This window comes from Conger conger, chromosome 14, assembly GCF_963514075.1.
Source record: "Conger conger chromosome 14, fConCon1.1, whole genome shotgun sequence".
In the NCBI taxonomy this organism is placed as follows: Eukaryota; Metazoa; Chordata; class Actinopteri; order Anguilliformes; family Congridae; genus Conger; species Conger conger.
Window position 1 is genome coordinate 42150112 of NC_083773.1, and position 13629 is coordinate 42163740.

General features: G+C 41.3%; 1 protein-coding gene across 1 annotated transcript; it reads right to left on the bottom strand.

Moving 5' to 3' along the window:
• Positions 1–120: 120 nt before the first annotated feature.
• Positions 121–13544, bottom strand: LOC133109632 (protein SSUH2 homolog). Its single transcript, XM_061219054.1, has 13 exons — positions 13258–13544; positions 11277–11326; positions 10519–10623; positions 10342–10411; positions 9317–9446; positions 8502–8562; positions 5628–5749; positions 5208–5270; positions 4628–4707; positions 3054–3146; positions 2402–2507; positions 1473–1580; positions 121–1128 (listed from the first exon to the last, which is right to left on the bottom strand). Exons 1-13 carry the CDS (start codon positions 13278–13280, stop codon positions 985–987), a joined length of 1155 nt encoding a protein of 384 aa, XP_061075038.1. The 5' UTR covers positions 13281–13544; the 3' UTR covers positions 121–984.
• Between the last annotated feature and the right edge of the window lie 85 nt (positions 13545–13629).

Consider the following 13629-nt stretch of genomic DNA (forward strand, 5'->3'; position numbering starts at 1 on the left):
TGTCTCGTTTTCTTTTAAGAGAAGTTAAAGGCATTCCAAAATAACTATTTAAAACAGATTTGTTTCACAGTATTACAGACATGATACATTTTTAAGTAATATGAAGCACTTGAAGCAACATTTCTGTCCAACCTTCATACAATATTTAATAATTATAAGCAAGAATCAAAGCAAAATGTTAAGTTCAAATGAAATATTGCATGTATATTGCACAAGCACACATTTATTAGAACATACAATTTGTTTCTTGAAAACCTATGAATTAACAAATAAGCCATACACTTAAAACTTATGATAAAACACTCTGAAGTACACTAATCTTTGGTACAAAAATTTCCCTTCCTGCTGAAGCACACTCCCATATTGGACAAAGAGCATATGCTTATGAGAGGCACTGAAGCCACTTATAGTCATGACAGTAAACTATCAATAAACAGTGCATATACTATCATACTCTGAAAGATGATTACAAAGATAATGTAAATTGTAACAATTAATAATTTTATAGCTATTTTATATTGAAGAAGACAAAGACTCTATTTTCATTGACCAAGGAATGTAAGCGCTTATGTGCCCCAATTGATTAAGTGTTGTGTAATCATTTCAGTAACTGCAATGGCCAATAATTCATGGTAAAGATTCACTCGGCTGGCCCACAGTTCATGTTAAAGATTCAAACTGCTGGCCCATGATTCATGTTAAAGATTCGGACTACTGGTTCGTGATTCATGTTAAAGATTCAGACTGCTGGCCCATGTCTGCTCCCTTACAGCGAATTTCTTTGGCATTAACGTCACATTTCCAGAGGGCCGTATTTTTCCACCTCCTTTAGGTCCCGTGACCTGACGAGGACCAAACAGATTAGAAGGAGGCCAAAGGTGGAAGGAGGAGGATGAGGGACGGTTGAGGGAGACCTAGCGTGCGCTAGCTGGCCTAGCGGCAGCGCAGCTCGGGGGACGTGGCCACTGAGTGCGCGCGGCAGGCTCACAGCAGGGTGCAGCAGCAGCACTTCGCAGGGTAGTCCTCAGTGTACACTTTGTGCTCGGCCCCGTAAACAAAGTAGATGTGGGTCTTCTCCTTCCAGCTGTAATGCACGCGCGTGATGTGGATCAACTCGATGGTCTGCCTCTGTACAAGAGAAGAGCGGGCTTTCATCATACTGGAGTTAAAACAGGTCTCCTTACCTTAAACAGGCTTTGTCTAATGGGTTAAGCCTCGTCTCAATCTCAGAAAATGCTTAGGGGTTTTACATACACACACCCACTCACAGACACTCACATGGGACATGGGTTGTAGGATGGGCAAGTGTAGGAACTGAACACACCTGTTGTAGGATGGACAGGAATAGGAACTGAACTCACCTGTTATATCATGGACAGGTATAGGAACTGAACTCACCGGTTGTAGGATGGACAGGTATAGGAACTGAACTCACCTGTTATAGCATGGACAGGTATAGGAACTGAACTCACCTGTTGCAGGATGCGACAGGAGGAGAAGTACTGGGCCTGGTGCTCTCTCACACCCCTTTCTGCTGCTTGGCTGATGGCGTGATCCGGGAAACCAGTCACTGGATAGACCTGCAACAAGCAACAAAAACAAGCCAAACATGTTGTTTTCAGCCATTTTCCTTTCTGCACTGTGGCATGAGTGTGCCCAGAATAGCAGCATAAGCAATACAAACAAGGTCCAGCTTTCTGTTTAACCTTAGTGTTTTCTCAGTTAACATTTTTTGTGACCCTGTTTTTTATATTGTTATAGGTACACCATCAGGGTACAAAATGTCTTAACCCTGCAGTTATGAAAACAGATGTCAATTCAAAAACCACTTATGACCTTTTGTGGTAAAAACAAAACAAAGTGGTGTAGACTGAAGACATATCGTCTCTTTGGATGGTGAAGTCGAAAAGCAGTTATTGACAGATTTACTGTAGTCATGAGTGCCAGGTTGTTCTACATTGAAAATATTGATTTCGGGTTTTAAATTAAATGAAGTGGGATTGAATGTTAAAACACATTTTGCTCAGACTTTTTACTAACGAATTACTCACGCTCCTAAAACCAACAGAATGCGCCGGTATTGAATCATTCGTTTTGGTTTGGAAATAATTTATAATTGTCATCGATGTCCACTACAATGCCATACAAGCAATATCAAGCTGTTTAAAATAAGTCACCTAGATATTATCACATTAAAATTCACTAAATGTTTTACTTTATCCATGTTTTCAAAATGACAATGATACAGATACATTCTCTGATTTCTCATTGGAAAATAATAAAACTCAAACGCTAGGGCACATTTACTCATTGAAATAGACGCACTCATGATGGTGTGCATATGAAGCAACGGTGTGTGGAGGTTTTGGGAGTTGGTGAAAAGTACGGTTTGGTGTGTTACCATAGGCTGCATGTCAGAGAACAGCATCTCCCCGGTGACCGCACTGATCAGGTCCATCGGCAACCCCGACTGCTTGTCGACCACCTTCTCAAACATGTTATTGTTCCTGAAGGGAGCAGGAAGAAGGAATAAAATAAAATGTCCAATGACCATGTTCCTGTGGACACCACAGCGCTTGCTACGACTGTTTATTTTGCGTTCATAGCTGGCTTGATACAGCATAGCATATACTGGTCAATAAAACTAATAAAAAATATTTTGGACACATCTGCATTGTTAGACACAGCACTTCAGTTCTGCAAACAGTAAATTTACTGATGAATTGATCAATGAATCCTCAATGCGGAGCAGACCTAGGTCAAATACGTAATTGTTTTGGATTCAAATACTTTTCTCTTTACTGAGCTTGTCTGGTGCATTGCCTGGCACCTATAATGCCAAACGGTGCAAACTCCGCCTTCTGGTTCTCTTGGTTGGCTCAATTGCAATAGGCACAGAAAACTATTTTAATACAATCCAATTACATATTTCACCCAGGTCTGATGAAGAATAGAATTAATTATGTAATGGCTGACTCCAGAGGTATAAATATGACCTGGGTAGTGTAATGGCCGACTCTAGAGGTATAATATGGTAGCATAGTCTGCTTTACCATTTCACCACCAGCTTGATGAAGCAGAGCAGCTGTCCTCTCCCCTTGCAGGTCTTGCAGGCCTTTGAGCCGACACCGGAGCAGGCAGTGCACCTGGAGGACACGGAGCAGGAGTGAGCGATCCCCCACAGTGGAGCATAAAGAACTATAACTATAACTGTAACAATAACGATATGAGTATCCACACAAAGAACTATAACTATAACTGCAACAATAACGATATGAGTATCGACACAAAGAACTATAACTATAACTATAACCATAACGATATGAGTATCCACACAAAGAACTATAACTATAACTGTAACAATAACGATATGAGTATCCACACAAAGAACTATAACTATAACTATAACCATAATGATATGAGTATCCACACAAAGAACTATAACTATAACTAACAATAAGGATATGAGCATCCACACAAAGAACTATAACTATAACTGTAACAATAACGATATGAGTATCCACACCAAGAACTATAACTATAACTGTAAAAATAACGATATGAGTATCCACACCAATAACTATAACTATAACCATAACTGTAACCATAACCATGTGAGAGTCCACACCAAGAACTATAACCATAACGATGTGAGCATAAACACCAAGAACTATAACTATAACTGTAACAATAACGATATGAGTATCCACACAAAGAACTATAACTATAACTGTAACAATAACGATATGAGTATCCACACAAAGAACAATAACTATAACTGTAACAATAACAATATGAGCATCCACACCAAGAACTATAACTATAACTATAACCATAACGATATGAGTATCCACACCAAGAACTATAACTATAACCATAACCATGTGAGCGTCCACACCAAGAACTATAGCTATAACCATAACCATGTGAGCGTCCACACCAAGAACTATAACTACAACTATAACTGTAACCATAACCATGTCAGCGTCCACACTAAGAACTATAACCATAACGATGTGAGCATCCACACCAAGAACTATAACTATAACTGTAACAATAACGATATGAGTATCCACACCAAGAACTATAACTATAACCATAACCATAACTATAACCATAACCATGTGAGCGTCCACACCAAGAACTATAACTATAACCACAACTGTAACCATAACCATGTGAGCGTCCACACCAAGAACTATAACTATAACCATAACTGTAGTCATAACCATAATGATGTGAGCATCCACACCAAGAACTATAACTATAACTATAAACGATAATGATGTGAGCATCCACACCAAGAACTAGAACTATAATGATGTGAACACTGACTCTGCTGAACGATAATTGTAACGTTCTGTAAATAGTCTCTCGGTTATGTCATCTGCCATTTTGCAGGACACCCCGTCTATTCTGATGGATTTCGATTGGCTGTCAGTGCCTTATCATTCACGCAGCTGGAAAGAAATTGCTCCGAAAGTGATCTCAACGATATCGTTTGTCACTGTTGTTATAGTGGTGGTGTGGACTTTGCGGTGCACTTGACTCGATTTTTAAATGACATATTTCTTGTTCTGGTTATAGGCGTCATTCCTGGTGCAGGTGGGCCTGAACAGAGGCTTACCGGGCTCGGCCTGACCCGTTACAGGAGTGGCAGCGGTCGTCTGCGTTCCTGCCAGAACCGTGACACACCCAGCACTGCACCTGAAACCACGGAAACGCAGCGGACAGTGAGCCATAAATTTATAAAATGTACATGATGTTGTTATTGTGGATTATTTTGTGATATTCTGTCTCTCAATGTTAAAATGTACCTATGATTAAAATTACAGTTCCGTTCTTTGTAAGTGGGCAAACCTACAAAATCAGCAAGGGATCAAATAATTATTGCTCCCACGGTATGTGCATGCGCATGCACGCAGGCACATACATACATGCATACACACACGCACCCACACACACACAAACACAATGTAAAGACAGGTTTTCTACTTAATATTACTGAAAGTAGATATTTCTATTAAACTCCATGGTAATCTGCCAGTTTTCAACTTTTCCAGCTGTCATAAGCATGAATGGATTTCAAATAATGCTTGAACTGGTCAAATCAATATCTGAAATGGTGGTAGAAAACAATGGAGGTGTGTGTTGTTTGTGAACATGCAAATGTGATGGAGGTTGATCCAAGCCCGCTTGTGCATTACCATTCCTGATGTCACACACTTCTTACAAGGAATTTTGCCCAGAGACATGCATGTGTGGCAACCCTAAGGGGAAAATAATGAAATTAGATTAAGAGACAAGCCTGAAATCAGACAATCTGATTGAATTCATTTTTTCCATGCGTCCAATCTGCTGGTATAAGGCCTTTCCCCTTTTTATATTACCAAGCCTTCTCTGTCACCTCCGCTATCGACCTGTGAGCATGTAGGCAAGCGCACGCTTTCTGCCAAAAGGTTACTACCTTAACAGAAGAGGTGTGGGGAATGATTTTACTGCCGTACCTTTACAGAAGAGGTGTGGGGAATGATTTTACTGCCGTACCTTTACAGAAGAGGTGTGGGGAACGATTTTACTGCCGTACCTTTACAGAAGAGGTGTGGGGAATGATTTTACTGCCGTACCTTTACAGAAGAGGTGTGGGGAACACGGACCTCCTTTTTGCTTTTCTGAAACAAGGTTGGGAAGCTGACGGGGATTTCCCAGGGTCCCGGAGCCACACCCATAAACCCATCCACCACCTGACCTGTGAGGCAGAGCTGGCCTTCAGAACACATACTCACCCACTCACTCACCCACTCACTCACTCACTCACTCACTCACTCACTCACTCACTCACTCACTCACTCACTCACTCACTCACTCACTCACTCACTCACTCACTCACTCACTCACATTGAACAGACACACTGCACAGCACTTACACTGCACACACACACAAACTGCACAGCATTTACACTGCACACACAGACACACACACCTCACAGCACTTACACTGCACACACACACACACACAAACACACTCACTATGCAGCATTTACTCCCACTCAAAAAACACACGCACCACAGACCAAACATCAGGCTCACTGATCACTGAGGGCAGGGAAGAGGAAACCTGTTATCTGGTCTGAAGAAACAACAGGATGTGAGTGTGTGGTGTAATCTGGTCCCTGCACAGAACCTTTTGGGAGGGATTAATGGAACTGAAGAATACTCAAACTTCCCCTACAATCATACTCAATTATATTACACCACACCTTTTCTTTCATTGACAAAATGAATGTCTACATTTTCAGAATTTAGAACTCATTTTAACCTGTCAGTCTAAAATAAAATAAATAAAATTCACTGAAAAATACCTCATAAAGGAACCATTTTATAAAGCATATTACAGTATATTAAAGCATTAGTTGATCAGAGACCTGCCTGATTTAAAATTATGGGGCGGAGTAAAAGAAATGTAAGGTGGTGGCAGGATTTTCTTACCCATGTATGGTTCACTGGCCCACCCACTAGAGCGGGATTCTCACACACACACACACACACACACACACACACACACACACACACACACACACACACACACACACACACACACACACACACACACACACACACACACACACACACACACACACACACACACACACACACACACACACACACACACACACACACACACACACAGTGGGAGCAATAATTATTTGATCCCTTGCTGATTTTGGAGGTTTGCCCACTTACAAAGAATGGAACTGTGTAGAATTTTAATCATAGGTACATTTTAACATTGAGGGACAGAATATCACAAAATAATCCACAATAACAACATCATATATTTTTATCAATTTATTATCGTATTTTTGCATGAAATAAGTATTTGATCCCCTACCAATCAGCAATAATTCTGGCTCCCACAGACCAGTTAGTTTTCCATTAAGAAGCACTCCTAATCTCAACTCATTACCCAAAACACCTGTGTCAACTCGTTACATCGTTATGTAGCTGTATAAAAGACACCTGTCCACACAATCAATCAGATTCCAACGTTTCCACCATGGGCAAGACAGAGGAGCTGTCTAAGGACATCAGGGACAAAATTGTACACCTGCACAAGGCTGGGATGGGCTACAAGAAAATAAGCAAGCAGCTTGGTGAGAAGTTAACAACTGTTGGAGCAATTATTAGAAAATGGAAGAAACACAAAGTCACCGCCAATCTCCCTTGGTCTGGGGCTCCACGCAAGATCTCGCCTCGTGGGACATCAATAATCATGAGAAAGGTCAGGGATCAGCCCAGTACTACACAGGAGGAGCTTGTTAATGACCTGAAGGCAGTTGGGACCACAGTCACGAAGAGAACCATCAGTAACACACTACACCGTGAAGGATTAAAATCCTGCTGTGCGCGCAAGGTTCCTCTGCTGAAGAAGGCACATGTACAGGCCCGTCTGAAGTTTGCCAAAGAACACCTGGATGATCCAGAGGAGGCTTGGGAGAAGGTGATGTGGTCAGATGAGACCAAAATAGAGCTATTTGGCATCAACTCGACTCACCGTGTTTGGAGGAAGAGAAATGCTGAGTACAACCCCGAGAACACCATCCCCGCTGTGAAGCATGGAGGTGGAAACCTTATGCTTTGGGGGTGTTTCTCAGCTAAGGGGACAGGACGACTTCACCGTATCGAGGGGAGGATGAATGGGGCCATGTTCCAGGATATTTTGGGCGACAACCTCCTTCCCTCAGTGAGAGCACTGAAAATGGGTCGTGGATGGGCCTTCCAACATGACAATGACCCAAAACATACGGCCAAGGCAACAAAGGAGTGGCTCAAAAAGAAGCATATTTAGGTCCTGGAGTGGCCTAGCCAGTCTCCAGACCTAAATCCCATTGAAAATCTGTGGAGGGAGCTGAAGCTTTGAGTTGCCAAGCGACAGCCTCGGAACCTTAAGGATTTGGAGAAGATCTGCAAAGAGGAGTGGACCAAAATCCCTCCCAAGATCTGTGCAAACCTGGTGAAAAACTACAACAAACGTCTCAGCTCTGTGCTTGCCACAAAGTATTAAGTCGTATTGTTCTATGGATCAAATACTTATTTCATGTGAAAATATGATATAAAATTTATATGATGTTGTTATTGTCGATTATTTTGTGATATTCTGTCTCTCAATATTAAAATGTACCTATGATTAAAATTCTACACAGTTCCATTCTTTGTAAACCTACAAAATCAGCAAGGGATCAAATAATTATTGCTCCCACTGTACACACACACACCGGCCTGCACACACAGACTCACACTCTCACACACACACTCACACACACACACACACACACACACACCGGCCTGCACACACACACACACCCTCCCACACTCACTCACACACACACACACCAGCCCACACACTCTCATACACACTCACACACACACACTCTCTCTCTCTCATACATACACACACACACACACACAAACACACACACAGACAGGGGTACTTTTCTTACCCGTGTATGGCTCACTTGCCCACTCGGTAGAGCGGGATTCGGTAAAGGTCTCCAGCCGGTACTGTAAGAACATACAATACAACCACAGTCTTTAAATGTACGAGTACTTCCTGTGACAATAAGCTTCATCTTGATGAATTACAAACATACAGTACAAAAGACTTGCTACCGCGGAGAAAAGTAAGCTGCAGAAACAGCTTAAGTACATGTATGCAGCACACCTGGGCCAAATAGTACCCGTTTTGGACTCAAACACTTTTCTATGCTTTACTGAGCTTGTCTGGTGCATCGTAACTCATGACATGGACTGTGTTTGAAGCCGCATACTTAGCATACTACATTACATGCACGACTACATTTAAATGGGATACAGCCTGAAATTTAGTACGAGCAGTAAGCTAGTCTGCAGTTTCGAAAAGTGCCAACCAGCCTTCTAGTCCTCTCGGTCGGCTCAACTTCACCAGACATTACATTACATTACATTACATTATTGGCATTTGGCAGATGCTCTTATCCAGAGTGATATACAGTTGATTAGACTAAGCTGGAGACAATCCTCCCCTGGAGCAATGCAGGGTTAAGGGCCTTGCTCAAGGATGTGTGGATTGGGATTAGAACCACCGACCTTGTGTGTCCCAGTCATTTACATTAACCACTATGCTACAGGCCGCCCTATCAATATATCAGACAAGATCAAGAGCACAGAAACATATTTCAATCCATATAGTTATGCATCTGACCCAGGTCTGGTATGCAGCCACAGCAAGCTAACAGCCCGAGCCATTGGCTTCTCCCTTTCGGCCTCCCGCACTGACCCTGTATGTGTTATGGGGCTGGAGGTCACTGAACACCATCTCCTTCACTGGCTTGCTGCTGTAGCAGCACTGGCTGCCTGCGTACTCCAGGAACGCCTCTCGAGCCACTTCCTCACTGATGGAGGGAATTCTGGGAAATGTATTAAATACAGTTAAAAGGAGTTTAATAGAACATCCGTTTTATTTGCCATGTAGGATCCTGAACAGTCATTGGGCAATCCTTGAGCAAATCAGAGACGCACAGGACAATCAACATACAAATTCTGCGTGCTTTAGGGATGGGGCAGTTTACAGTTTAGCCATTTAGCAGAATTTTTTGAATTATTTTTATTTTAAACCAATTAATAGGTAAATCTAAATTCTATTAATCAAATCTAAATTTACTTTGTTTCAGCAACTTCTAAATCTGCATGTACATGATGTCACAGATGAGCAAATCCACTGGCCTTTCAGCAGATTGCGGTAAAATTTCACAACTAGCCTAGCCGAGTTTCAAGGAAATCAATGCTTCTTTCAACATTGTCAGCAATCAGCAGAATTGTTCTCAAGTCTAAAGGGTTAAAGGCCCACACGCATATTTTACGTGTTTGTCAGGTTGTCACTTCATCCTGGAGCTTTTGATTTGGGTTCCACACTGATCCAAGTGAAACAATTGCAATTTTTTCAAAGGATGCATATTTTAGGATCTAGCTGCTATTTGTAAAATGATTCTTGTGTGACAGATGACATTGATAAATTACAGACAGCTAACCACAGGAGGCGAGGTAGTTATGGACTTTTCAAAAAACTTCTGCTCTTGGTAAAATCTTTGTGGGCGTTTTAGATACCAAAAAAACGGAAAAACGGAAGAGAAAACTGATGCGTGTGGGCCTTTAAAGGATTTCACTCAAGTATTTCAAGGAGGCGAGGGAGGGGGGTCATTGACAAAAGCACAGGTTTTCACATCGAGTTGCGTTTTTCCTACTAGCATTTGCATCGGAATTATTCCGTTTGGCGTTCACTGAAAATAAGCTTGTTTTCCTTACTGCCAGTCGCCGGCTTGGGGCCCGGGCATTCTGGGTCCTGGAGTCTGAGGTGGGCCCTGGTAAGGCAGGTCTGTCATTGAGAGAGAAACAGGGAAAAGACAAAACACTGAAGTCAGGGTCTACTGCTTCTTTAGTGTAGCACAGCTCACGCTAGCGTGCTAACGTGCTAGCACTCACCATTTCCTCCCAGTCCGGTGCCCTCATAACCTGGCACCGTGTCCATCGTATCTGAAGGGGGCGCCGATGCCCCACCATCCTGTGGCCCGTTCGGGCCACCATATCCTGCATGCCAACAAACAACATCTGTTTTTGTGCTTTTGTGTCAGTTCAATACGCGAATGTTTTTCAGGCTAAGCAAGCAACGCGGCTATCACGGAAAGACTATTCACTCCGGATTGCCATCACTGTATGGGACCCAGTTGAGAAGTTACAGCAACCCTTTATTTCAAAATCAGTTACATTCATCACTTTTTTTTTCTCAGACATGTTAGTTTTAGTTTAATTGATATACAGTTTGCATTCAGTTTTGTTAAAAACCATGAAATATATATGGTGAAACAAAATTGGTGTATAAAAAAAAAAAACATCCGATTCAAAACACAAACACTGATTTGTACCTTTATTTCATGCCCAACTTTATTTTTCTAAACTGAGTGTAAATACAAATGGCTTATAGTAATGCTGTTTCATCTGAAAGAAAGATTAAAGGATCTCCCACTTCACAGTTTAAACACCATAATAAGATCTTTCTCTTATGGTTTATGCACTAGTTTACTAGTTTTGTCAGTTTGTTAAAGCTTAGAAACAAACAGCACTGAAAAAATATTGAGAAATAAAAATTATATGTATGTATGTCTTAAGCATTTTCCATATGTTTGCAACAATGGGAGAAAAACCTAAGTCAACAAACAATGTAAAAAATGCAGTAGAAATACCTGGACCCGAGGCACTTTGATATTGCTGGCCTGGAAAATCATCTTGGTCACTGATAAGAAATTAAGACAGAAAACTCATAAAATTATTAAAGGTTTTAATTATGGTTTTGTGTGTTTGGCTGGGAAGTAAACATTCATTATAATGCTGAGGTTCTGGTAATATTTATTACACAATCACAGTCTCATGGTAGCTAGTATGACCAACAGTGCACTCTTTTAAATTTATGAAACAACCGTAGCTATTGGTGCATTCAATACTCAGAGATGGTGGGGGGGGAAACTAGCTGATTACGAAATCTAGCGTAACACCACAAAGAAACATAATTGTATTTTTGGCCGCTATGGTCCTTGCACAGGAGTGCACAACAAAGCCCGATCTATATGTCATTTTCTGCCCAACTAACGTTACAGCCACTGACTTCAAGTGTATCCCAAGATTGTACTGTCCTCAAGTAACCTACAGGAAGTACATAGTACTAAAATGGAAACTAGTCGGTTGAAACAAAAAGCAGGCGGACATGCCTACCAGGAACGGAGTTATGCAAACCCGGTAATGAGATATGCCCAATTTTTAAACACTATCTTTGCACTTCATTACGTCATTATGTTTTGTAATAGCTTTTGAAGTAAAACTTCAGAACTTCCACGGCGTAGCGAGTTTTCCCCTTTGAGATTGTTTCATAAAAAGCAAACGTTGGGGGAAAATAATAAAGAAGTTCAAACATGAGATAGCCAAGTTGTGCCTGTCATAAAACTTAACCTGGCCCACCTAAAACCAGGTTTAAATTAAACTTGAAATAAAGGAAGTATTTTGTATTCCATATTTGGTTCATAACTAATCTGCAGTTTTAAACGTTATGTTCCATAATGCATCAGGAAAGGTTGGCCGGTTTGCAACAGCTGCAATATCAGGACGAGTGCTACCTTTTTTTTTTTTTTGCTCAAGTACAAAAAATCGCTAGCTACCATTGTTTTTTTTTGTTTGTTGTCATTTTGGAAACAAATCCCCAACTGATGCTACTACTAGCTACCAGAATGATGGCGATCAGGTGGTGGAAAAAGCCAAAGAGAATGAAAGCTAAACAGCGGCTTGAATATTCAGACAAATGCGACTGAATGTGTTGCTTTGCTAAGCTAAAGTTTATTTGCATCTTGTATAACCGCGTTTAATGACACCGCGTTTCATAGCGTGAGGGTTTTTTTAAAAACACGCAGCAGTGTGAGGGATAGTCAACAAACAACCATAATGATAAACCACATTGCTCAGGAGAAAAACTACCATTGAACAGACGTTAACTTCTGGTGGAATCGGCTGCTTCCCCGTGTCCGGAACACAGTGAGTCTACGTTACTAAACTAATGTTAACCCCCCGAGAGGTTGATTAACAATTCCTGTGCACTCCCCTGCATGCATGACAATATTTATCGGTAAGCGATAAGTTTAAACAACTGCATCTAAGCACTTCCCCCTTTATTACTGCATTATTGGACATTCCCTGTATGAAATCAGTGTGGCCTGAACCTTGACATGTTTAAAACCACGTGATATCTTCTTTCTACAGTACAGCTGGAGTCTCGTGAGTAATAACCATAATTAACTCGCAGAACTCTGCTTGTGAATAAAAGATTAAATTTAGCCGAGATGAAAACGATGGACAAATGTTGATTGCACCCAGACCTCATTTCAGGTACGGTACGTTATTGTCATCGACAACAGTCCATCGCTATTTTAACCTCCATGTTACTGCTGGTGGAGAAGTTGGCTAGCTGTGCCTTGGACGTTGCCGATTGAAACAAAATTTAGCAGTGACACGTGCATTCAGACATTAAAATACCCACCAACGAGGGAAATTGCGGATGCACACAGCAATAATAGAAAACACCCATATCACTCTTTCAGCGCAACAGCAAACATCCATTATTAATCAGTGATAAAAGGCTTAAATACTTTCTTCGCCTACCTTAGGATACCGATATCTCACCTTAACAATTGACGTCTGTCCATCTCTCGTGGATTCAATCGTTAAAGACGACGACCGAGGTAAGCTGGTCTTCTCTCTCGCTGTCCTCAAAGTGAGTTTCACTTTCCAGAAAGCGAAGCTTAGTTCTCTGCGGAAGTAGTGTCCGATTTTTTTTCTTCAGTTTTTATTTAGCAATACAACACCATAAAGGGAAGCGCTGTAAGCATCTGCATAACAATGACGAAAGCAGGAACATTAGAAGGGATCTACATAGAACAAAAATGGAAAGAAGAGTGCAAGCACAATAGCACAGCTTTGAGCAGTAAACGTTTACACTTTCAGCACTTACACTTTCAGTCTAACCAATTTTGAACGGATCGTTCTCCTACGGCG